The sequence below is a fragment of the Rhinoderma darwinii genome, chromosome 3 (genome assembly GCF_050947455.1).
Source record: "Rhinoderma darwinii isolate aRhiDar2 chromosome 3, aRhiDar2.hap1, whole genome shotgun sequence".
NCBI classification, from domain to species: domain Eukaryota; kingdom Metazoa; phylum Chordata; class Amphibia; order Anura; family Rhinodermatidae; genus Rhinoderma; species Rhinoderma darwinii.
In genome coordinates, this window is record NC_134689.1 from 281,929,957 (window position 1) to 281,957,500 (window position 27,544).

Genomic DNA, 27,544 nt, shown 5'->3' on the forward strand with positions numbered 1-27,544 from the left:
TATATATATATATATATATATATATATATATATATATATATATATATGTATATATATATATATATATACATACATAAATATTATGTGATATAATGTGCAAAAGTCTTAGGCAGTTGTGGAATAATGCTGCAAAGTAAGAATCTTTTTAAAAATAGAAGTGTTAATAGTTTTTTTTTATCAATTAACAAAATACAAAGTGAATGAACAGAAGACAAACTTTGCCTGTTTCTTTGTGCTTCTTCAAAAAAGCTTGAACAGCACATCTTGAAACCCCAGTCTGCTTTAAAGTCTTTGCCTGTGATATACCTTGCTGATGCAGTATAACTAAGTTGTTTCTTGTTGCTGTGCTCAGTCTTGCCATGGTGAACCTATGACATGAAACTGTCTTCCACAACCTCACCTTTGTAGCAGAGTTTGGCTGTTCCTCATCCAGATTTAAGATTCCTACACAGCTGTTTTTGTTATAGGAAATGACTGTTATAAACTACATGAACCTACATATGAAAATGATGATAATTATCACCTGTTTGGTGTGATTGGTTAATCATACACCTAACTATAATCTTGCAAAATCCATGACTTTGTGCAAGTGTACCTAGAAGAACTGTTTTGAAGGTAAATGGTGGTCACACCAAATATTGATTTGATTTAGATTTCTCTTCTGTTCATTCACTTTGCATTTTGTTAATTGATAAAAAAAAACTATTAACGTATATTTTTGAAAGCATTCTTACTTTGCATTTTTTCACAATTGCCTAAAACTTTTGCATAGTACTGTACTTTTCGGCATTACGAAGTGTTTGGGTTTTCCGGAAACAGCGGAGCGCGTTTTGCTACGCTGTTTACGGAACTCCCATAGAAGTGAAAAAGACTTACGAAAACAACATAGCTTAGCAAGCTTGGCTGTTTCCGTATACCTGACCATCTCGTAAATCAGTGGCCAGAGCCAGAAAGAAGGGGCAGAATGTATGACTGGGGTGAGGGGGCTATCCTATGCATATGCCATAAAATTCAGAGATGTGCAGACCCCATAATGACTTCCTCTGGATCAACTAGGGTTTGAATGTATGTAAAAGGTGGAACTCGATGGATTAAGGTCTTTTTTCAACCTACTAACTATGTAAATATGTCTATCACAGCTACCTCAGGGAACTGATGAAAACTGGCTGCAAAAGCTCTACAATAACTACATCAACAAGAACCCCTTGTTTGAAAAGCCAAGAATGTCCAACAGATCATTCATTATCCAACACTTTGCAGATAAGGTAAACTGAAACAATGAGTGTATATGAAGAGGTGCAGCAGCTAATCTGTGACTACATTCATTCATATTCAGTCTTTCCATCATAGGCTCAGTGTGCAAGGAGTTATAGTTATGTGCCACTTTACTGATTATTTATAAAAAAGACTGGCAAGATGATTATAATATTCTGTCCTTTGTTTATATATCGTATAGAATTATATATAGAATTATCTAGAAATATGGAGATTGTCATTAGTACAAAATGTTCAGTCTTCAAATTTATGCAGAGAGAACACTACCTCTAAGTCTATGGCTAAATGGCAGCTTTGGCTGCAACACAGGTTGTGTGGCCAAAGATCGCTGTGTGGTATTCGTGAATCGCACGCAGTTAAAGTGAATGTGACCGCGTTGCGACCCGCAGGTTGTTGTGACCACGACCCGACAGTCGCAAGTAATCCAGCAGGTTTGAATTTCTTGCAAATGTCGGGCTGCTGTCGCAGCAATTTGAGTCGCAACACGGGTACATTCACTTTAATTACATGCGTTGCACACAGGGGCACACAGCGATCTTTGGCGAGTTGACCAGTTTTGCGGCCAAAGTTGCCATGTAGCCCTAGCCTAAACCTCTTCCACATGCAGGCAAAATATTCTATTCCTAATGCTGGATGCCGTTTTTGATGCAGTTTTTGGTGCAGCTTTTGATGAAGTTTTTTTTATTTGATTTTTTTCGGGGATAAGGAGTTTAGCCAAAGCTGGGAGGGGATCATGAAGCAATAAAAAAATAAAGGAAAGATGTATACTTCTTTTATTTTGGGTCTACTTCTAGCTTTGGCTAAAATAAAACTGCATCAAGAACTGTATGGCTGGGTTCACACGACCTATTTTCAGGCGTAAACGAGGCATATTATGCCTCGATTTACGCCTGAAAATAGGGCTACAATATGTCGGCAAACATCTGCCCATTCATTTGAATGGGTTTGCCGATGTACTGTGCAGACGACCTGTAATTTACGTGTCGTCGTTTGACAGCTGTCAAACGACGACACGTAAATTGACTGCCTCGGCAAAGAAGTGCAGGGCACTTCTTTGCAACGTAATTTGTGCTGTTCTTCATTGAAGTCAATGAAGAGCAGCTCAAGATTTACGAGCGTCAAAGACGCCTCGCAATATGCGAGGAGGAGCTTTTACGTCTGAAACGACGCAGCTGTTTTCTCCTGAAAACAGTCTGTCTTTTCAGCCGTAAAAGGAAGCTAGCGTGTGCACATACCCTCAGTGCGATTACAGCCTCACATATCATGGCAGTTATTACACTGGTGGGCTATATATTGTATAGTGCAAAGGAGACGTTACCTATGTTACCTTTCTGATCAGTAAAGGTAAAATTGACACAAAAGAAAGAGATGCATCTGTCTTTTCTTTTACACATTTTTTCCTTTTGGATCCTCTTCTGGCTATGGCTTAAAAAACTGAGCAATAAACTGCAACAAAAGCTGCATCAAAACTGTGTGTGTGATCCCGGCCTATATGAGATAGGCTGGAATAACACATGCAGTTTTTAATCTAAACACAGGAGGGGTTCAAAAAGGAAAGAAAGGAAAGACTGACATGTCTCCTCTTTTAGATCCAATTCTGTGTTTGTCTCAGAAAACGGCACTTGTGAATCCAGCCAGTACCTGATTAATGCAAGCTGCTTTGTTTCAAGCAGAAACATAGGTAATAATAATGATATCTTGAAAATATAAAAGTAAGAATTAAAACAGGTTTCTTGTTGAACTCACAGGTAGAATATAAATGTGATGGATTTTTGGAGAAAAATCGGGACACGGTTTATGACGTATTGATTGATCTGCTAAAAACTAGTAAGGTTTGTATGTTTATCATTGTCATGGTTTTGTTCAGATGCTTTTTATATTATTGCCTTTATAGTCACATAATCAAATTGGACCCTGGTGTTATTTTGTTTTGCTTATATAAGGAGTCCATTAATTCTCTGTAATACACTCATTTTATATGAATTAACTTTGTGTTACTACCTCTCTCTGTCGCAGCCTCTCTTCACACCGTGAGACGGTTTGCTTTACTAAATAGTAAACAGTCTCTTCACACCATGTTTTTGGCCTATCCCGGGCATATACAACTGTATATTAAAAAGACGTGGTACATAACAAAAAAGTAGAAGTAAAAGTTATCTTATTTTGTAATGGAAGTCAAAGGCAGACAGATATAAATGTATGGGTATACATTTGCATATTTTTACACAGAAGCTTAGGTCAATGTGAAGAAAAAAAAAAGGCAAGTGAAAAGTAATTTCCTTTAAAAAAAACAAACAAAAAACTCCAAAGATCCTTTAAATGGAAACCAATTATATGCAGTTGATTAAAAAAAAATAGAAAAAAAAGTGTACTTTTAATGTAGGGCATAAAAATGTATCCTAACTTAGTGAAATAAGGGCATTGAAAACTGCTTCTCATAGCTCTGGCAATAAAACAAACCATTTTGTCATTAAAGGGTTTCTATAATCTAAGGCAGGGGTGAGGAACCTGTTTACTGCCAAGGGCCATTTGGATATTTATAACATCATTCGCGGGCCATACAAAATTATCAACTTAAAAAGGAGCCTTCTATATTTGGTCAAACATTTAATTAACTCAATGTGATGGCTGGAACTGCTTCTCTTTGGTGAGGCGTGTGATGTTAGCCGGTATTGGTGATGCTGCTTCGGTCAGTCTGGAGCGCAGTCGTCTCTTACGTTTTGAAAATAACACGCAGGAGTAAGCTGTTCCGACTTACTTAAAGGGGTTTTCCCATCAGGGACATTTATGACATATTCACAGGATATCTAATAAATGTCAGAAAGATGCGGGTCCCCTAAACCCCATTCTACCTTTCTGTGTTCCGGCTGATTTCCAACCATGAAGAAGAAAACAGCGTAGCTCGCTGAGCTACGCTTTTTCCGTAACTCCCATAGTAGTGAATGGCAGTTATGGAAGCAGCGTAGCATGCGAGTTACGCTGTGTCCGTAACCGCCACTCAGTTCTATGGGAAATTACAGAAACAGCGTAGTTCAACAAGCTACGCTGTTTTCTTCTTCATGGTCGGAAATCACAAGCTTCAGTCACAGCAGAAAGAGGTAGAACAGTTTTTAGGGGTCCCGTTCTAGAGATAGATCTGGGACCCAGAGGTGGGACCCACATCTATCGGACATTTATGACATATCCTATGGATATATCATAAATGTCCTTGATAAAAAAAAAACCTTTAAGTCACCTGGACCTCACTTTGAGTAAGTAGGGCGGGCAGACAGAGCCAAGGAGGGAATGACACGGCGGCAGCGGCGGTCAGAGTGAGGTCTGGACTGTGCCGGCTGGGAGTTGACCAGTCTGGTCAGGTGACCGGACTGGTCCACTCTTGGGCCGACACAGTCCAGTCACCTGACCTCACGTCACTGACTCAGGTCAGATGATCGGACTGATCCACTCTTCGGCCGGCACGCACTGACTCAGACAGCTGCGCCGCCACCATACTTGGCTCCGTCCACCCTTCTCCTGCTCCTAAATGTGAGTGAGTAAGGCAGACAGAGCCAAGGAGAGAAAGACATAGCAGCAGCGGCAGTCAGAGTGAGGTCGGGGCATGCAGTGACAGGAGTGGACCAGTCCAGTCACCTGACCTCATGTCACTGACGTGAGGTCAGGTGACTGGATTGTGCCAGCCCGGGAGTGGACCAGTCAGATCACCTGACCTCACGTCACTGACTCAGGTCAGTCGACCGGACAGGTCCACTCTTGGGCCAGTATAATCCAGTCATCTGACCTCACGTCACTGACTCAGGTCTGGTGACCGGATTGATCCACAGTTGGGCCTGTATGCACCGACCTTACTCAAACCGACGCTGCCGCCTCCATACTTGGCTCCGTCCGCCCTGCTCCTAAATGTGATTGAGTAGGGCGGACGGAGCCAAGTAGCGAATGACGCGGCGGCAGCGTGGTCTGAGTGAAGTCAGGCTGGACCAAATGCCTTATACGGCCCGCAGGCCGGATTTTCCCCATGTTCACATGTACAAAAAGAAGTGGCTGAGGGTATTTTCACACGCTAAAAAAAATACTGTCACATACACCCACATTAACTTTACTGAAGTGTCTTGAGAGTGAATAGACATTGCCTCCAGCCAGGACATGATGTCTATTCACACTCCTGACACTCTCAGGAAATTTCAGTAAAGTTAATGTGGGTGTATGTGAGAGCATAGCGAGATCACGCTGTGCTGAGTACAAATGGAATGAATGGAGAGAAGTGTATGACGCTTATTGGTCAGCGTCATACACTTCTCTTTACAACGCCCACTTGGTCAAAAGCTGAAAAACGCCCAGTTAGGCATTAAGAAAGTAATTAGCATAAATCTAAAATTGCTTGTAACTTGCCCAAAAAAGATAGTTTTTCAAAATAAAAAAGTGTTGTTATCTACATTACAGCGCCGATCACATTATGTAGGAGATAGGGCACTTATAATGTGGTGACAGAGCCTCTTTAAATTTAGGGTATGTTCACACGGCTGATTTTCAGCTGTTTTTCAGGGCGTAAACGCCTCAGTAGAGGGTTGGGGCTCTTTCGTAATATTACCAGACATAGTCCATATTTTGGGATTTAGTTGCAGTACCGAACACAGTTCACTGACAAGAGTAGTGCATGAATGGTGGGTTTCAAATGTTACTCACAAAGATATTGAAACATTACAAATGTTATTGCGGTCTCCTTTTTCATTGTAAAATTTGTGGTGCGCTGGCTATGTCAGTTTTGTCCCCAGCTGTGATTTCAGGGAACACACTGTATTGACATCCATGCCTACAGAGGCTCATCCAAGTGATTATATGGACAGGCTGCATACTTCGACTAATGTGTACTTTGCTGAAGATGTAAAACTTTTTACCTGACAAGCGTTCTAAGGGCCTGTTCACATCACCGTTCGCTTTCCGTTCTGGGGTTCCATCACAGGTTTCCGTCGGGTAAACCCAGCAACGGAAAGTGAAAGTGAAAGCCCAGCTTCCGTTTCAGTCACCATTGATATCAATGGTGACGGAAACATCGCTAATGGCTTCCGTTCGTCAATATTCTGGCAGATTTCCGTTTTTCCAACTAAATCAATAGCGCAGTCGACTCCGCTATTGATTCCGTTGTTAAAACGGAAACCTACCGGAATGGTGACGAACGGAAACCATTAGCGATGTTTCCGTCACCATTGATATTAATGGTGACTGAAACGGAAGCTGTGGTTTCACTTTCACTTTCCGTTGCGGGGTTCACCCGACGGAAACCTGTGACGGAACCCCGGAACGGAAAGCGAACGGTGATATGAACAGGCCCTTATATATTTTTTTTGTTATGTGGAAAGGGCATACATGTTGAGATATTTTCCACAACAGACTATTTGCGTCATGGCAAATATTGTACTTCACATGTTCTTCTCTATAAACCCTAGATCGAGTAATATTCCAAACCGTAAGTGTTCTGGATAATGGGAAAGAATGGAATTTCCATTAATCACAACCAATTTGTTTGTAGTATTATAGACATAATAGTTATCATTGATAATAAAATTGTTCAGATAATTAACAATACTCTATATTTCTTTGGCCTTTATTACCTCCTTTCTCTTCTCTAGTTTTCTTAATTTCCAAATTTAGTGTTGCTTATAATATCTTTGAAGCTGATAAGAAGTCTATATGTCAAATACATATGTGTAAAATCTGTCCCCTATGTTTGTCATTTGTTTTTATGCATTGTCTGTGTAAGCAAATTATAGATTCATATGAGCTAATGTTCAGAACAGGAAAAAAAATTTATTTTAACAATTCCAGTTCCAGCTTTGCGCAAATTTTTTTCGAGATAACACTACAACCACAACACTTTACAGTGCTGCTATAAAGGTGAAATCTGCAAGACCAGTGATCAAGTCAGCAAACAAAGAGTTAAGAATGACTGTGGGCAGCAAGGTAATGGAAATGTTGAAGACTATACATTATGTAACCGTGTAAATGATTACTTCTCTGCCCTCCATAAGACTTTCACTCTTAGGCCTTATTCACACGGACGAGTCCGTTTTGCGCGCGAAAAAGTTCCGTGTGTTATCTGCATATGATGCGTGGCTGCGTGAGTTTCTCGCAGCCGGCATCATTATGACACTCTGTTTTCATTCATTTATTTTACTACTGTAGCGCGCATTACGCGCGGCACCCGGAAGTGCTTCTGTGTGCCGTGCGCGATTTGCACACACCCATTGACTTCAATGGGTGCGTGCTGCATGAAACACGGGCAAGTACAGGACATGTCGTGAGTTTCACGCAGCGCACGTACGCTTCATGAAAATCACTGACAGTCTGAACGGCCCGATTCACTAACATAGGTCCGTGCGACGCACGTGAAAATCACGCGCGTATCACGGACGTATAAGACGTTCGTGTGAATAAGGCCTTAGGTATGTTCACACGGAGTGTTTTCAGCCGTTTTTCAGGCCGCCAAACGCCTCCAAACATTTGTCCATTGATTTCAATGGGAAAAACGGCGTTCTGTTCCGACGGTCATGAAAAAGAAGTGCATGTCACTTCTTCAGCCGTTTTTGGAGCCGTTTTTCATAGACTATAGAAAAACAGCTCCAAAAACGGCCGTATAAAAACGCTTTGCCACCAGCTTTTTGTCAGTAAAAATTGCACAATTTTCATGTAAATATTCATGTATATGGCACAAATATTATATATTGTATGTATTAGATCTGCCATAAACATCTGGTATATTTTTGGAATAGAAAATGTTGCATACCAAAGACATAGCACATATGGCTGCTATGGGGCCCCTGGAGAGAGGAGACCCATAACAAGTTGGTCTAATCCCTATTTTAATGGGGGTGAGAACCTGAACAGGCATTTGGTCTCCACAGCTGCTGCAATGTTAGTAAACAAGGTTTTGGAAAATGGGATGAGCTCCGGTCCCGGGTGGTTAGGAGTGTGGTGGCGTCAGGCAGATCCTAAAAAAGACCTTAGGGGAATTTATTAAGACTGGCATTGCATATGCCAGTCTCAATAGATAGGACGTTGGAATAGGATGCGAATGCCTCTTAATAAATGTGTCACATTGTTTGGACGGCCGTGGTGCAACGATCGTGGCCAATCTTAAAAATATTCTTACCTCACTGCTCCTCTTCTCCCCTCCAGGTCCCTTTTAGCAGTCCAGCGCAGCTCATACAAGCTCCTGACACCGAGCAGCGTTAGGGCCTTATATGCCACGCAGCACTTCAATGTCATCTGTGCTGCGTCACATACAATGCCCTGATGCCGCCCGTCGACAGTACATTGTATAAGCCGTGTTATTCTGTGGGGATCCGGACGGAAGAAGAAGAGTGGTGAGGTGAGCATTCATTTTTTATTTCCCTTTTTTTAAATTTAATAGTTTACTGGAGGTGTTCGGGGGTAGTCCAATTTGGGATGGGGGGGGCAAGGAACATGACCCAGCAGGGGCCTCTACCTTCCTACCGCCCACAGAGGGAACTCTATTCTAGCTAAGAGCTGGCGTAGATTTACACTATCATTTACGACAGTTTTCTGGCTTAAATAATAAGAAATGTGTTGGCTGTGTTTACAAAGTCATGCGCCCTTCCACAAAAGTGTTTAGGCGGCGTAAAAAGGCCAAAAGTCACAACTTTCACGGCATTTTGTATTTTTGGTCCGTTTGGCAAATTTTCAATGCCAGAAAACTGGCATTGAAAGGTTGAGGAATTCCCCCTTAATTTTTATGTTTGCACTGGGGCCCCCTGTCCTCTATGTGGGCCTATGTTGCACATTTAAAATGTGGCAACTGCTTGAAACAAATTAACCCAAACGTAAAACCTCCTCTCACGGGAACACGCAAACAACTATCTGTGCTAATTTTTGTAAATGTGGCTGTGTATTTGCTCTACTGTTAGGGCTTGTCCACATGTAACGGAATTGCTGCGTATTTTCCGTCCGGAATTGCGGACAGAAAATACGCAGCAGAATACAGTAGCAGCAAAGTGGGTGAGATTTAACAAATCTAATCCACACTCTGCGTGAAATTTCTGACCAGAAATTGACCTGCGGCGCGTATTTTTCATACTGCAGCATGTCCATTCTTGCTGCGGAAAGTGGACTGAATTGCTGCGTCTTTCAGATCAGATGTCACCATCTCCAAATATTGAGAAAAACGCAGCAAAATTTTCTGCAGTAAAAAACGCAGAAAATGGTGCGTTTTTTCCCGCAGTGGAAATCCGGCTAGTTTCTGCAGCAATTCCGTTACGTGTGGACAAGTCCTTACAGGGCTCTTGAATGTTTTTAAACTTGTTGCAATATTGACACATAAGTACGGAGAGTGATTTCATCTGATTGTAAACACATATACCTGAACTCTTTAAGCTGTATTCACACAGCGTTTTTCATGGCGTTTTTTGTTGCATTTTTTCATGCAGTTTTAGTGCTGCCAGATGTTACATTAAAGTCTATAGTAAAATATCAAATGCACTACACAATTGCGTTTTGGTTTCTGGCGTTTTTGAGGCAATTTTGTGGTCAGAGGTGGTTTTTTTTCCAACGCAGCATGCACTGGGTATGGCATTTTTTCAGGCGTTTTTCCTGTAGACTTTTCTAAAGGACCTCAAATATGCTAGCAAAAAAGGCATGAAAACAACATAAAAAACGCCACAAAAACGCCTCAAAAATGCATGTTAACACTAGCGTTTTTAGAAGCTTTTTTTGAAGCAGTTTAAAAACGCCCAAAAAATTGTGTGTGTGAAGGAGACCTTATGATATGATGGAGAACATTGGTGAAAGTTTTACTACTAGGCGTGTGTAAGAATTTGTTGATGTGACCATTGGAAACTTCATGCACATATTTGAAGAGATAAAATATGTAAACTTGTGTTTTGTGAAGAAGAAAAAAGTATCCAAAAACTTTGTTTTATATTATTTATATGGTTGGGTTAATAAAATGTGCATTATTGTCCTTTTCTTCTAAAGCTATTATTATTATTGATAAACTGGGAATGTGCTAGATGCGAATTTCAAAAAAGTAGTGAGCAGCTCCATTATGTCAGTGAGCCAATATGAAAGATTGAGCTGCTTGAAAGCATTTTGTTGCTCCATTGACCTGTAATAGCTTGTATAATGCAGCCCTTGTGTTCTGTGTTCCATATCGTATGTCACCGTGTTCCTCTGTATTTTCAGTTCCGCAACTCTCTGTGTTTACTCATGGAGACTCTAAATGCCACCACTCCTCATTATGTCCGATGCATAAAACCCAATGATGAAAAGCTCCCTTTCGAGTAAGTATGAAGTTAAAGCAGTAGCTTGGAAGTGTAAAACACATAAATGTTTACAGCACTGATTGATTTTACAGAATAACAGTATAAAATAGTTACATTATTTATGCGTATGCAAATCTATCTATCTGTCTGTCTGTCTGTCTGTCTGTGTCTCTCCACCCATATATCCATCCATCCATCCATCTCAAGAGAGGAGCAAGAGTCTCCTGTTTTACAGGAATACTGAATGGTGTCTGAATGACGTCATTCAAAATGTGCATTAGAAAACTTTTATCATTTCTTAGGGCATGTTCACACGCAAACTCAAAAACGTCTGAAAATACGAATCTGCGTTTTTTACGGACGTTTTGGAGTTTTTCTCTATAGAGTCTATGAAAATGGCTCCAAAACCGGCTGAAGAAGTGACAGGTACTACTTTTTCGCGGCTGTTTTTTTACGTGGCCGTTTTTTACGTGGCTGCTTCTGATATCTCGGCCATTTTTCGCCCGTTTACGGGACGAAAAACGGCCGTAAATAAGCCGCGTGTACATACCCTTAGAGGAAAAAATAGCAATAATGCAAGATTGTAGAAAGATTTCCCATATTAAAGAGGCTCTGTCACCAGATTTTGCAACCCCTATCTGCTATTGCAGCAGATCGGCGCTGCAATGTAGATTACAGTAACGTTTTTATTTTTAAAAAACGAGCATTTTTGGCCAAGTTATGACCATTTTCGTATTTATGCAAATGAGGCTTGCAAAAGTACAACTGGGCGTGTTGAAAAGTAAAAGTACAACTGGGCGTGTATTATGTGCGTACATCGGGGCGTGTTTACTACTTTTACTAGCTGGGCGTTGTGCATAGAAGTATCATCCACTTCTCTTCACAACGCCCAGCTTCTGGCAGTGCAGACACAGCCGTGTTCTCCAGAGATCACGCTGTGACGTCACTCACAGGTCCTGCATCGTGTCAGACGAGCGAGGACACATCGGCACCAGAGGCTACAGATGATTCTGCAGCAGCATCGGCGTTTGCAGGTAAGTCGATGTAGCTACTTACCTGCAAACGCTGATGCTGCTGCAGAATCAACTGTAGCCTCTGGTGCCGACACGATGCAGGACCTGTGAGTGACGTCACAGCGTGATCTGCCAGAAGCTGGGCGTTCTGAAGAGAAGTGGATGATACTTCTCGTCAGAGCGCCCAGCTAGTAAAAGTAGTAAACACGCCCCGATGTACGCACATAATACACGCCCACTTGGACTTTTACTTTTCAACACGCCCAGTTGTACTTTTGCAAGCCTCATTTGCATAAATACGAAAATGGTCATAACTTGGCCAAAAATGCTGGTTTTTTAAAAATAAAAACGTTACTGTAATCTACATTGCAGCGCCGATCTGCTGCAATAGCAGATAGGGGTTGCAAAATCTGGTGACAGAGCCTCTTTAATATATATCTTCGCACTTGCAGGGTTTCACTGATACATATTTGTCTTGTTTTTGAATGTTTTTATACTGTGTTTCAGATTCGACTCTAAAAGAGTGGTCCAGCAATTACGGGCATGTGGTGTGTTGGAAACTATCCGAATAAGTGCACAAAGTTATCCCTCCAGGTATATCTCTAAACAGTGGTCACCAAATTATTGATGCACCCAGAGCAAAGTTGTTAAAATGCCCAGTAGTGTATATATTGAACATTCCCTGGTGCCTAGTATGCAATGCAGTGGATATAATTTTGTATATACTGTGTTGTGTGGCTAGGGGAATATAATACCCATTGCCAAGTAGCAAGTTATTTTAAGGGTGAATTGGCACGTGCAAAATGGCACAGGTATTGTGCAACACAGACAAAATACGCACAACAGAACCGCATGCATTTTACCACAAATTACCACTGTTTTTCAATGCAGTTTTTAGTCTGTATGGTAATTTTGGTGAAACACTTTAAAAATATGTGTCTCATCTGTATTTGCCTGTGACTCGTCCATACAGGCTATACCTCAACACTGCTATTAATAATGGCTTTGGGAAACAAATGGCGGTCCGTGAGGACCTGAAAGTTATCTGTCACCTACGCTGCTGCCTCTTCATCTAGTCATCTCTACCCTAAAATCATGTTACATATACTGTACTACTGACACTACCGTTCATGTAATTCTAGTCATTTCTTTACAGGTGGACATATATAGAGTTTTACGGTCGTTACAGCATCCTAATGACACAGCAGGAATTGTCCCTGAATGATAAGAAACATATTTGCAAAGTTGTTTTACAGAGACTAATCCAGGTATGTTACAGATCGAGTTCAATATGATGGTATGTTCAGTCAGTTACTCGTTTAGCAGGATTAGTGCTGGAATATATCGTTCTAATGATAATATATATAAAAGTTTCTCCTAGAACTGGAAGAAAAACTTGGGCTTAGTGTTTGGGACCCATGGGCATCATGTAGGGCTTCTCAAAACTTTTCTACTGAAGCCACACCATTGAGTGAAGTCCATGCTAAAATTAAAAATATTTCACAATTTATATTTCACTTTTTTTCTGAACCAAGTGTAAATTGAAAACAAGAATAAAAGGAGTCAATAAGGGTGCAGTCACATGCAACATATTATTTTGCAGAAATTTGTGCGACTGAAAATCGATTCCATTCATCTCAATCGGTTGCTTCTGAAGCAAGCACGTGGATTTCTGCAAGTTCCATTCAGATGAATAGAACTGATTTTCAGTCACTGAAATTTCTGCAACAAACCCTGCCATGTGTAAATCCACCCTTGTTGCTAAATCAGCTATTGTAGCAGCTAGAGAAGGCTTGTGCAGCAGGATAGATTAGCACATCACTCCTATCAATACTGCCTCCCAGCCGAGCCTCACCAACAACTTGGGACATCCCACCAGTGAGGCCGGCCCCAAAGTTTCAGAAGCACTGGTTTACAGCAACCTCACTGATCTGATTTTTTTTAGTTCACTGAACATGAATCTAAGCAGTTGTCTAGTATTAAAAATATATTATTAGTGATTTTTTTTTAAATGATGTATACGTTATTACCACTATAGTATATGGGTGACGGATGCCACTCATAGGCATCCGTTTAACGCCTACATCGACTATAATGGTATCCGTTTAATGTATATGTCATGAAAGGCTATTGAAATACCCATGACATATGTTAAAAGTATATCTGTGAAGTATGTCATACAGTGGTATACGTCACCCATAGTCTCCGATGTTAAAAGAAAACATGTACCGCGCGGGATCCCTTGGAATGGAAAAGCATTATAAACGACACTATTCCATCCTCCAATATAAGGTGTACTAACGTATACCAGCCGGATGAAGGCAAAAAGAAGCTTTCCCGATGTACACACTGGACGTAGGGCCAAAACGCAGTGTGCACAGAGACTTATAGGTTTTTCTATCTTATGTAAATAAAGCTTATTCATCATATAATGAAATGTTTTGCCACTCTCTGATGGTGGTTTTTCAAGTTTTCAGACAATTTTATGAAGTTAATATAATAAGATAATGGGAGGTATTGCAATTAAAATTGATCTATCATTTTAAAGAATTTGGCTGTGTGAAAACGGAGGTATACTTTTACACTTTTACACTTTTACTATCAAGCACTATTACAATTAGAAAAAATGCTGTTAAATGAAACATTATGTGGACACACTTTCTAAGCTATTGTATAAGTAATGTATTGTCATTGCTGAAAAATCATATTGAACATTGCAACTTCCAAAAGGTGTGGCATGTAAAGTTTCCCTAATGTAATTTGTGTTTCATTCTTCACCATTATCTAGATATCTGCCGGCTGTCAGAGAATGGAAATATTCTTGTTTCTATTCTGTGGCTAAAAACCTGTCCTGACTTAGTTTTACTGACAATTGAGGGTTTTGTACAATGTATCCAGCCTAGGTGCAGTCCTCAGTTAGGGCCTGTTCACATCACCGTTGCCCTTTCATTGAGGGCTTCCGTCGGAGGTTCCGTCGTGTTAACCCCTCAACGGAAAGGCAAATGGAAACCTAAGCTTCCATTTCCCTCACCTTTGAACTCAATGGTGACGGAAACCTAGCTTATGGTTTCCGTCTGTCACAGTTGTGACAGGGTTCTGTAATTTTGACTGAATCAATTACGCAGTTGACTGCGATCGATCCAGTTGACTGCGCTATTAATTCCGTCCGAAACTACGGAACCCTGTCACAACGGTGACAGACGGAAACCATTAGTTAGGTTGCCGTCACCATTGAGTTCAATGGTGAGGGATACAGAAGCTGAGATTTCCGTTTGCCTTTCCACTGAGCGGTTAACCCGACGGAAACCTCTGACGGAAGCCCTCAACGGAAACTAACGCTGATGTGAACAGGCCCTTAGCTAACTGCAGCAGCTGCAGAACAAATCTCTCCCCTGCAATCGACTTACCTACACTGAAACATTGTAACAAACTTTGGAGGCTCACAGGCATATTAGCCGCTGAGCCTGGGACTGTTGCTGGTAAAGGTTTTAATTATTGTGAGGTAGTTTAGGAGGGGTATTCCCTCTGTCCTTTGCTAACAGTGAGTCAGCTGTTCTAGGAGGAGGAGGGCGTATGGGTCGTGTAGGGGGGATAGTTTATGGTAATAGGGAGAGTATATAGTTCCCCTCCCCTCCCTCATCAGACTCTTTTGGCCAAACTTTTTCCCTCCCTGATATCAGGATGGTTGTGGTGATGGTGTTTTTGTTTTGTGCTTTTCTGTCTCTATTTGTGTTCTTGTTTGGTTTATTTTGCATTTGCTGTATGTTGGCTTAAATAAATCACAGTTTTTTTCATTCATCCTGTTGGAGTGCTGCAAGATTTATTTCTCCTGAATATTGATACAGTCCTAGGATCTGGACTGCTTGCACACATGGCAAGGTGTTACAGCGTTAAAAAAACACCAAAACATATTCCAAAAAAAACTAAAGAAAAGAAACATGGACAGAAGAGATGTTCTTTTCACGACTTTTATTTCTGGCACCTTGGTGTCTTGACTGATGTGATTTTGTCCTTAGAATAGGCAGGCCTACAGGTTTTTCATTGACCTTTGGTTAAGGTCATTTAGAGTTTTCATATTTTGATAAGGTTAACAAAATGTTATTTAATTATTTATTCAATTTAACCCCTATCCGCACGAGTAGGTAACTATACTTCGTCGCGGGAGGTTACTTCCCGCACGAGGACGTACAGTTACTGAGTTTTTCCCGGTGCACACTGTCGGCGACAGAGTGCACCAGGAACCGGGAGATCAGCTGTCGCCGACAGCTGACACTCCACTCTTGCCGGCCAGTGGTCCTTTGCCGTTGATTTCGGCGAATTAACCCCTTAAATTCGGCGATCGGTTGCAATCGCCGAATTTGAGGGGTTTCTAGCATAGCGGCAGACCCCGGTCCGAAATCACGGGGTTTGCCGATAGTTAGTATGGCAAACGGAAGCCAAACAATGGTTTCCGGTTCTGCCATGGACGGAAGCCCATCAGGACCAACCTTTGACTGGTCCTGATAGGCTTCCTGTCAGAGTGACAGGAAGTAACTGTGTCGTTCCCGGCGACAAGGTGTGCATCAGGAACTGGGAGATCAGCTGTCCCCGACAGCTGACACTCCAGTGTTGCCAATCAGCGGCTCTTCGCCGCTGATTTCGGCAATTAACCCGTTACATGCGGGGCTCGATTGTGATCTCCGCATGTAGGGGGTTTGTAGCACATCAGCAGCCCCCATGCAATCGTGGGGGCTGCTGATGCTTGTGATGGCACCCGGGGACCAGACAACGGCCTCCAGGTCTGCCGTGCATGCAAGCCTATGAGGATCAGCCTCTGCTGGTCCTCGTAGACTAACTGTCAGAGTGACTGTGACGTCACACTGACAGTTGGAATACCTTACACTACCTAGGTAGTGTAATGTATTCTAGCAGCGATCAAAGCTGCAGGTCAAAAAAATAAAGTGTAAAAAGTTTAAAAAAAGTTAAGAAAAATGTTTTATAAAAGTGTAAAAATAAAAGTTTTTGTTTTCCTATAATAAGTCATTTATGTAACGACCCAAACTATGAAACTATAATGTTAATTTTTCCGCGCGGTAAACGCCGCAAACAAAATAAACGTAAAACTGTCAGCATCGCTATTTTTTGGTCACCACCCCTCCCAAGGTAGAGAATAAAAAGTGATCAAAAAGTCGCATTTACCCCAAAATAGTACCAATAAAAACTACAACCTGTCCCGCAAAAAACAAGACATCCCACAGCTTTTTTGACGAAAAAATTAAAAAGTTACGGCTCAGAATATGGTGTCTCAAAAAATAAATTATTTTATAGAAACTTAATTTTATTGTGCAAACGCTGCAAAACTTAAAAAAAACTATACACATATGGTATCACTGTAATCGTACCGACTGGCAGAATAAAGTAAAACGTAATTTATTGCGCAGGGTGAACGCTGTTTTTTGGTCACCTTAGCTCTAAAAAAAAGATCCTGTGGGGCCAAAATGCTCACTATACCCCTAGAAAAATTCCTTGAGGGGTGTAGTTTCCAAAATGGGGTCACTTTTGGGGGGTTTCTACTGTTTTGGTCCCTCTGGGGCGTTGCAAACCCGACATGGCACTGAAAACCAATCCAGCAAAATCTGCGCTCCAAAATCCAAAAGGCGCTCCTTCCTTCCTGAGCCCTGCTGTGGGTCCAAACATCAGTTTATGACCACATATGGGGTATTGCCGTAATCGGGAGAAATTGCTTTACAAATGTTGGGGTGCTTTTTCTTTATTCCTTGCAAAAATGAAAAAATTCTAGGCTTCCACAGAAAAAAAGGTGTTTTTCATCTTCACAGACTAATTCCACTAAATTCTGCAAAAACAATGTGGGTGAAAATGCTAGCTATACCCCTAGAAAAATGCCTTGAGGGGTGTAGTTTCCAAGATGGGGGTCACTTTTGGCGGGTTTTGACTGTTTAGGTACCACAAGATCTCTTCAAACCTGACATGGTGCCTAAAATATATTCCTAAAAAAAGGAGGCCCCAAAATCCACTACGTGCTCCTTTGATTCTGAGGCCGGTGTTTCAGTCCATTAGGACACTAGGGCCACATGTTGGATATTTCTAAAAACTGCAGAATCTGGGCAATAAATATTCAGTTGCATTGCTCTGGTAAAACCTTCTGTGTTACAGATTTTTTTTATTACAAATGAATTTCGGCAAAAAAAATGAAATTTGTAAATTTCACTTCTACTTTGCCTTAATTCCTGTGAAACGCCTAAAGGGTTAAAATACTTTCTGAATGTGGTTTTGAATACCTTGAGGGGTGCAGTTTTCAAAATAGGGTGATTTATGGGGACTTTCTAATATATAAGGCCCTCAAAGCCACTTCAGAACTGAACTGGTCCCTGAAAAAATGGCCTATTTAAATGTTCTTGAAAATATGAGAAATTGCTGCTACAGTTCTAAGCCTTGTAACGTCCTAGAAAAATAAAATGACGTGAAAAAAACCTGATGCAAATATAAAGTAGAAATATGGGGGATGTTAACTAGTAACTATTTTGTGTGGTATTACTATCTGTTTTACAAGCAAATACATTTAAATTTAGAAAAATGCTAATTTTTGCATATTTTTGCTAAAATTTGACGTTTTTTACAAATAAATATTGAATTTATGGACCAAATTTTTTCACTAACATAAAGTACAATATGTCACGAGAAAATAATCTCAGAATCGCTTGGATAGGTAAAAGCATTCTGGAGTTATTACCACATAAAGTGACACATGTCAGATTTGAAAAAATCATCTGTGTCCACAAGGCCAAAACAGGCTGTGTCCTAAAGGGGTTAATAAAGCTGTGGCTGACCCCCGGGTCAACCCCACATTCAAAGAAGTTAAGTGTTGGTAGTTAATTTATAAGGGGTTTATTTGATCTAGACTACCAGTTTGTTATACGTGGTCATATGCATACAGTCCTCAACTGTATGAAAGTAGGACTGTGCAGGGAAAACTTAGAAGCTTAGAAGCTAAATAAGTGCTTCGGCCCTTCATTCTCAGGATCGGTTGGTGTCCCAAAGGTCAGACCCTCAGGCCCCATGCACACGACCGTAACCGAACTCATTCGGTTCTATTGGTTACGGACACCTTTCCGTAGCGCTACGGATGGGTGTCTGTGCCGTAGAACCGTGACGGGAATTATGGAGAATGTCAGTTTTTTTGTGTTTTACGGGCCGTGCTCTTATACTTTGTATAGGAGCACGGCCCGAAAATGTGGGCGGCCCGCAATCGTGGGCTGTGATTACAGGCACGGTTGTGTGTATGAGGCCTAACCAATCATAAAGGAATCCTATCATATCCTAGCAATATGCAATAATTTTATAAGATGAGAATAACCCTTTAAGGACAGGTTGTTAACCTCTGAATGAAAACACTGTATGGTTAGGACAGGTGTATAATATACATTATGTCAACACACTGTTGTGGCTCCTTCGAGAGGTGCAGTCTCACATTGTGGCCCTCAGACAAAACAAGGTTGTTCAGCCCTACTCTAATGCAATAAGTGCTGTAGCCAGTAGGTGGCTTTAAAACCAAAGAAATATTTTTGCAGCTGATCATTCTGTTTTGGAGAACGGTTATGTATTCAAATTCAATGAATTGAAAGACCTTCTTTAGAGCAGTTGTGTCACGAGTGACCACATTTTTTAAAGGATTGGCATACATATTGATACATTTTATGAATGTTTTTCAGACATTTTTACCCCTTAAGGACTCGGCCAATTTTGGCCTTGAGGACAGAACTATTTTTTTATATTTCCCCATTTGCATCCCAGCGCTCATAACTTTTTTTTATTTTTTCTACGACGTAGCTGTATGAGACTTTGTTTTTTGCAGGACGAGTAGTACTTTATGAAGGTGCCATTTTTTTTGGTACATTTACATTATCGTTTTATTTTTATACATTTTTATTTTGCCAAAAATGCATAAAAAAAAGCAGTTCCGCTACAGTTTTCATTTTATTTTTTTACACCACGCACCGTTCATCATAAATAAGGTTATACATTTGTTGTACCGGTAGTTACGGTCGTGGAGATACAAAATATGTGTATATTATTTCATGTTTTGGGACTTATATTTTGTAAAGTTTATTAATTGCAAAAAATTTGCAGTTCTGTGTATTTTATTTACAGATTTTTTTTATTTAACATTACTTTGTTTTTTTTAAATTAATTTAGCATTTTTTTTTTTAAAAACATAGGGTGATTTCTCATTTTGAACTATAACCCCTTAATGACCGCCGATACACCTTTTCACTGCGTTTATTAAGGGGCTTTATTCTAGGCTTTATTATGCAGCCTAATAAACTACCCAGCTGGAGCCAGGGCTCGGCTGTCTAATGACAGGCGGGCTCCTGCTCCAACGGTAGCGATCGAAGTTTACTTAGATCACGGCCATTTAGCCCCTCAAATTCCGCGGTCATTAGCGACCGCTGCATTTGAGTTGTTTACGGAGGGAGGGCATCCGATGGGGTGCCATGGCAGCCTGGGGCTAACAAAGGCCCCCAGGTCTTGCCTGGCTATGTACCTATTAGGCTGTGCTGGAGGCATGTCCTAATAGATGGCTGTCAGTATTATACTGACAGGCAGTAAAGCTCTGGTATACTGTGAACGCCGTTAAAAAAACGCAAAAAACAAACGGCAAAATTTCTATTTTTTCCTATTCCCACCCAAAAAATAATAATAAGAGGTTAATCAATAAGTCCCATGTACCCCAAAATGGTAGCAATGAAGTCCCGCAAAAAACAAGCCCTCATATGGCGAAATTGACAGGAAAATAAAAAAGTTATGGCTCTTGGAAAGTGGTGATAGTGTTTTTATTCTGCAAAAGTAGTCAAACATAAAAAAAACGATACATATGTGGTATCGTCGGAATCGTACCAACCCATAGAATAAAGGTAGCATGTTATTTATGCCGCGCTATAAACGGCGTAAATGTAAAACGCTTAGAACACTTGCTAAATTGCTGGTTTTTTTTTTATATCCCCCCCCCCCCAAAAAAAGTAAATAAAGTTAATAAAAAAATTCTATATACTCCAAAATGGTGCCATTGAAAAATACAACTTAACCCGCAAAAAACAAGTCCTCATACATCTATGTCGACGTGAAAATTAAAAAGTTATAGCTCTTTGAATGTGACGATGGAAAAACGAAAAAAATAAAATAAATTGCTTGGTCATTAGGGCCCAGAATGCATGGGGAACGGGTTAATGTACTGGCATATGTCTATATGCCAGTACATTATCCTGTGTACTGGTTGTACAAAGGCAGTTGTTAGGGCATATCTAAGTATGACATAACAACAGGAAATATGGTCAGACAGCCCTGGGGTCCTTCAATGGACCCTGGGCTGTCTGGCCATACAAGGTAGTCCTATTCCCTTACTTTCCCTGCAGATAGGTAACATGGGATTCAGAGTAGTGACAATATATACTGAATGGGACATCCACTGTATAAACTCCCTTAGAAAGCAATGAAAATACAATGAAGTAAAACATTCAAGACTGAGTGAGCATGTTCAGGGTTCATATCTGCTTTCAGGATGTAGAGCTTTACAACCCTAAGAAGCTGGGAAGAAGTTTCCTCAGTTATACAGCCATTCTACTGTGGAGATAAGCAGGGTAGAAAGCGATTTCTATTGGCTTCTCTGCAGTGAACAGTAGATCACTATACAGAGACCTGTCTGTGGGGAGAGTGACTGAGCATGTGTGTCCGAGGTGGACATGCACATGCTATACACTTTGAACACCAGGTGGCACCATACTATGTAAGTAAATGTCAAAACTCTTCACTGGATATTTTTTTTAACAGCATGTGAATGGCAAACATTGTTAAGATTTTGTAATCTATGCAATAGATATTTATGGTGTTGGACAAATCCTTTAAGCCATTTGTTTGATGATCCTCATATCCAGGGGTGTCGTCTTTGGCACTTATATTAATCTATTAATTTGATGTTGAATTGAATCTTGCATAGGGAAATACATTTTGCATGGAACATTTTCATAATGGGCCTCCTATGTTCTATAGCCCTACATGACTTAAACTCTATTCTATGCACTACTCATTTTGTGGGAGTGACATTGGTATCTTTATAGATGTCAGGAGATGGGAACTGTCAGTCAATTGTGTTTGTTACCTAAGTAAAGACCAATATTATATACATAAAATGCCATTGATGATTACATTTGGTTTGGCATGGTTGCGTTTTATTATGTATATGATTTTTCCCTGACTGTTTACAGGATTCCAACCAGTATCAGTTTGGAAGAACTAAAATCTTCTTTAGAGCTGGGCAAGTGGCATACTTAGAAAAATTAAGGTCTGACAAGTTGAGAAATGCCTGCGTTATGATCCAGAAGAACATTCGGGGCTGGGTGCAGAGAAAGAAGTTCCTGCGTGCACGAAATGCAGCCATTGTTATACAGCAGTACGTCAGGGGACAACGGGCTGTGAGGTAACCCAGCCTTACTATTAAACTCAAGTTTGGAGATACTCTAAGGCTAAGTTCACGCCATGTTTAGCCATACAGTTGACAGTATATGTTTTTTAATTCCTTAGTGACATCCGCCGGACATTTACGGCTGATGTGCGCTACCCCAATATGGTGCAGGGTCAGCTGCTTAGAAGGCAGGTGCCAGCTGTTTCAAACAGCTGACACCCACCTGCAACGACCAGGATCAGAGATAACTCGGATTCCAGCCGTTTAACCCCTCAGATGCCACGGTCAATTGTGACTGTGGCATTTGAGTTGTTAGCTCTATCTCTCAGTTGGACACATGCGACAAAATCGCAGTTTGCAGAATGGTTGCCATGGCATCCGGACGCCTATTGTAGGCCCCCAGGTCTGCCATCAGTGCTCTTTTATTAAAGAGGTTGTCCGGTGAGATAAAATTGATGACCTCTCCTCAGGATAGGCTATCAATATCTAAACGGTGGGAGTCTGACTCTTGGCACCCCACCAATCAGCTGTTTAATGGGGCCGCGGAGTTCCAGTGAGCGCTGCTTCCCTTTCATCACTTACGCTGCTCAATATAGTAAAACGCTGTCATACTCGTGGTGGTGGTGGTTCACAGTATTCACTTGAATGGGAGAAAGCTGCCATACTGTGAACCACCGTTAAGAATGTGTTTTACAATATATATCAGCGTAAGCAATAAAGGGGAAGCAGCGCTCGCTGGAGTGCCACAGCACCTTCAAACAGCGGATGCTGAAAGTTGGAACCCTCACAGGAAAACCTCTTTAAGCCTTGCCACAGAGGCAAGACTTAATAGTAGAGTACAGAATATAATATAGCAGTGTATTGCATGGGCAATTTAACGATCGCTTGATAAAATCCTTAAAGGGCAGTAAAAAATAAAAATAAAAAATGTTTAATAACATTTTTCATAATATGTTATAAGCTAACATGTTATTTTTACCACATAGTGAACGCCGATAAAACAAAACCCAAAAAGCAATGGAAAAATTGCTGTTTTATTCCATTCCAACGCACAAAATTGTAAAAAAATGTATCAGTAAAGTATATGGTAGATTAAATGGTACCATTAGAAAATACATTTCGTCCTTCAAAAAACATGCCCTTATACAGCTAAATTCATGCAAAAAATGTAACAATTTCTGGCTCTTGGAATGCAACGATGTAAAAATGAGAATTAAAAAACAAAAATTGTCTGTGTCTTAAGGCAAACAAATAAAACAAATACTGTCTAATGGAATGCAAACATATGTAACTGTGTGTCATTAACTTCCATATAACAAGGTTAACCATAAAGGAGTTTTTCCACCAAATACTTTTATCACCTATCCACAGGATAGGTGATGTATGCTTGTTGGGACCCGCAATGATCACGGTGAAGAGGAGTTTGAATGGTGCGGCAGTCGAGTATGAATCACCATTCAAAGTCTATGGGACTGACAAAACAGTCGGTACACAGTCCACAGTCCTTTTGTCTATGAATGCAGCTGCAGCACGCGCGCTCCACTTCCGCTTCATTGAAACTCCTCCTCACCACGGCCGTTTGAGGGAGAAGGAACTTGGTACTCCTGTTTAGTGATTGTGGTATTTCCAGCGGTGGGGTTACCAGCAATCCTACATTTATCAACTATCATGTTGATTGGGGATAAATGTATTTCATGGAAAACCCCTTAAACTTTTTTGTTTTGTTCTGAAAAGCTTAATACTGCATTTTTCAGTACTATTAAAAAAGTTATCCAGATGTAAACCTGTTAATCGTATGCTAAAAGGACACATACAGATGTGCCATAAAAGCCTGTTAATTCTGTACAGTATTTGACTATTTTTATTTTTTTATTTTCAAATGTATAGTATATTATTCGCTTTATGGCACAACATATTGTGAATGTTAAACCAGTAAGAAATCTTACACAAGATCATTTCTGAATTTTTCCTTTTTGTCTCTTCTTTAGACAAGCAATAACTGCAACTGCCATTAAACACGCTTGGGCTGCTATCATCATCCAGAAACACTGCAGAGGTTTCCTAGTGCGCCGCATATACCAGCTTATTTTAGTAGCTACTGTAACCATACAATCATTCACACGAGGTTATCAAGCAAGAAAGAGATACCGCAAGGTATGTTAATCTAAAGCACTCTAATAATTGGCAATGCATTTTATTGAATGGGACTCAAATGTACTTTTATGCAGTTCGCTTAAAGGGCAACTACACTCAAAATATTAACATTCAACTGTGACTGTAGTTAACTTCAATACAGTGGTCCATCAAGTTACAATATTAATTGGTTATGAAATGACCATTATAAGTTAAAAATATTGTAACTTGAGACTATAACTCTATGGAAAACTAGTAATTGGTTTCAAAGTCTTCAAAATGTCAACCAAAAATAAGAAAAAAAAGATTAAGCTGATAGTTAATACAGATAAAGCAAGTCCTTACATATACTAGGCAGAAATAGCTGCTGGAAGCTGTAAATCACTTTCTATGATAGGAACTGGAGTCCTGTATAGTACGCTCTAGTCCAAAATAGCAGCTCACTCTGGCACAGGTATAGAACAGTACAATACATGTAGTACCATACTGTACTGTAGAGAGGCGCTACTACACATCCAAGCCGTGCATACACTTTAAAGGGTTTCCCCATAATAGTTATTTATCATTTATCCACATCACTTTCTATGAAGCTGCTGGAGATAGTATAACCAAAGAGATATAGTAGTGATCACCCACTAAATGTAAATAATTTATATATCAAACAAATATAGTTTTGTAAGGAGGGTTGATCAAAGAGAATCAATTTAGTAATGTTTGCCTGCGTCAAAACTAGATATCCAGACCAAAAAACGAAAAAGAGATGCAAAACTGCAATTGTATTGTATCAAATATAAAAAATATACATTTTATTGAAACTACTAAAATAGAGCATATAAAAAGGTCCAAAGACACACTAATACAAAGATGACCATCAAATAAACTCCTGCAAAGGAGTAATTAACAATTTGTACATGCGTCAGGGAGTAAGGTATGGCATAGACGAACAGACCAAATACAGAGAGAAAGACAGAAAAACAGTACAAATAAGGCCCCATGCACACGAACGTGCTTTTGCGGCCGCAATTCCCCCGAAAATCCACGGGAGAATTGCAGCCCCATTAATTCCTATGGGGCCATGCACACGACCGTGGTTTTCACAGTTACAAGTTACAATGGCCCAGAAATGACCATTGTATGTTGTATTTCCTGTAACCTGAGGCCAATGTAACTTGAGGGACAACTGTTTCCCTCTTCCTGAACCCCTGTCCCCCACATAATTACCAATATAAGGCTGGGTTCACACGACCTATTTTCAGACGTAAACGAGGCGTATTATGCCTCGTTTTACGCCTGAAAATAGGGCTACAATACGTCGGCAAACATCTGCCCATTCATTTGAATGTGTTTGCCGATGTACTGTGCAGACGACCTGTCATTTACGCGTCGTCGTTTGACAGCTGTCAAACGACGACGCGTAAATTGACTGCCTCGGCAAAGAAGTGCAGGACACTTCTTTGCTACGTAATTTGAGCCGTTCTTCATTGAAGTCAATGAAGAGCAGCTCAAGATTTACGAGCGTCAAAGACGCCTCACATAATGCGAGGAGGAGCTTTTACGTCTGAAACGACGCAGCTGTTTTCTCCTGAAAGCAGTCTGTCTTTTCACACGTAAAAGCAAGCTAGCGTGTGCACATACCCTAACAGCCACTGGGGTGTTCAGACGTGATCAGAATATACAAGCTAGAGTAACAGAATGAATAATTTTGACAGTGATATAATTTAGAACTAATATTGATGTTTTAATCATATGACAAAAATCATTATATCTTATAGTCGATATAAAGTATGAATAAATCAGTATTATGATCGTGGCAAAGCAGGATATGTTTCCTTACAATGCTGGTAGCCACATGTAACCCCTAGAATACATTACTTTTGTAGTTTTTTGTTCTTCATTGTTACATTTATGTTTTTAGTTCTTGGTAACACTGGATTATAATTAAGATAAAAATATATTTCCCGTGTTATTACGTATATGTAGATGCGGGAAGAGCACAAGGCTGTAATACTACAGAAGTATGCACGTGCATGGCTGGCCCGGCGCAGGTTTCAGAACATTCGAAGATTCGTGGTCAACATTCAACTATCCTATAGGGTGCAGCGGCTTCAAAAGAAACTGGAAGATCAGGTATTCAAGCTATAATCGTCTGACCTAAATGGTTCCTACTTGATGCTTCTACATTTCATGTTTAAATTTTAACATTAAAGGTGTCTGCTTTTTTATTAAATGAAAACTACGTCTAAAAACTCCACATTCAGTATAACATTCAGTGTAGAGATTTCAGCAATTTTCCACCCCCAAAGATTAAAGGCGAAATCCAGCCAGAACTAACCTTCTGAATGTCATATAGACTTTAAACACCAGTAGATTTCCAAATATTAGGTGCTGCGACCTTATTGGTTATGTGTGTTCAGTCTTCTGCTTCTGGTCTTGTACAATTCCAAATGATATTGTAGCTCTGGGCTAGAAACAAGTGATGGAGTATCTTACTTTCTGGATTTTCGGGTGTCAATTAACGGAATTTCACTGTATTGTCAAAGTGCTGCGTCCTAAATAATTGACATCTATTACATTGAATAGACGTGTGGAATGTGACCATAAGGCCGGAGATCTATTGTTAGTAGAAAGCAGAATTTTTGGTTTGTAAGCAGACAACACAGATGTGTCCACAGAAAATAATGTAATGTATGAACAGTGCGAATTACTGTTGGAAGGCAAAACTGGGCGCAAGGACGACACTAATACATAATACTGGTAACTAAGATGTGACTATGCCAAGTTTTCTGAAGCATGCAGTAAAAGAATCATCTACAGCAGAACGAGGCTCATAACTGATGTGTACATTTTTTGTTGCTGTAGGGTGGAAATTTGTCGCTTGCAAAAGCATCAATTATAGTAATCCACCTTGGGAGTTGCTTGTTTTCTCTGAACTCGCTCTTTCCTTTCTATGAATAGATCATAGAGTAGAATTGAGCCTATTATCACTCACATGTCCTAATTTTAGACGGTAGCTAAGTCCCTTTTGGGCAAGCTGTATTCACAATTAGGATACTGTTAATGTATGGACTGAAAATAGCTCACTGCATAATTTTGTTTTAGAACAAGGAAAACCATGGACTGATGGAAAGACTGACCAGCCTAGCAGCCACTCATTCACATGATACTGATAAACTCCATAAACTCGAAGCAGAGCTGGAAAAATCTCTCACGCAGAGGAAGTCACAGGAGGGAAAAGGGAAGAAATACAAGGATGAGGCTGAGCAGGTGTGTGCGTTCTCAGTGTGGAGACGGCTAACGTCACTGTCCTCCACAGTATAATGATAACAGGACAAGAGGGAGTAATACTCATGAGATTTCAGTCACAAGTTATGCTATCAGTGTTCTGTAAGGATTCA

General features: G+C 40.3%; 1 protein-coding gene across 1 annotated transcript in view; it reads left to right on the plus strand.

Moving 5' to 3' along the window:
* The window catches only part of MYO5C (myosin VC), a 128,104-nt gene that overhangs the window by 63,566 nt on the left and 36,994 nt on the right, over positions 1–27,544 (plus strand). The window contains exons 13-22 of the mRNA XM_075857991.1: positions 1,140–1,265; positions 3,024–3,107; positions 7,096–7,230; positions 10,468–10,565; positions 12,068–12,154; positions 12,717–12,828; positions 21,820–22,031; positions 24,005–24,170; positions 26,130–26,276; positions 27,249–27,413. Of these exons, the coding sequence (XP_075714106.1) occupies positions 1,140–1,265; positions 3,024–3,107; positions 7,096–7,230; positions 10,468–10,565; positions 12,068–12,154; positions 12,717–12,828; positions 21,820–22,031; positions 24,005–24,170; positions 26,130–26,276; positions 27,249–27,413 (1,332 nt within the window). The remainder of the gene's footprint in view (positions 1–1,139; positions 1,266–3,023; positions 3,108–7,095; positions 7,231–10,467; positions 10,566–12,067; positions 12,155–12,716; positions 12,829–21,819; positions 22,032–24,004; positions 24,171–26,129; positions 26,277–27,248; positions 27,414–27,544) is intronic.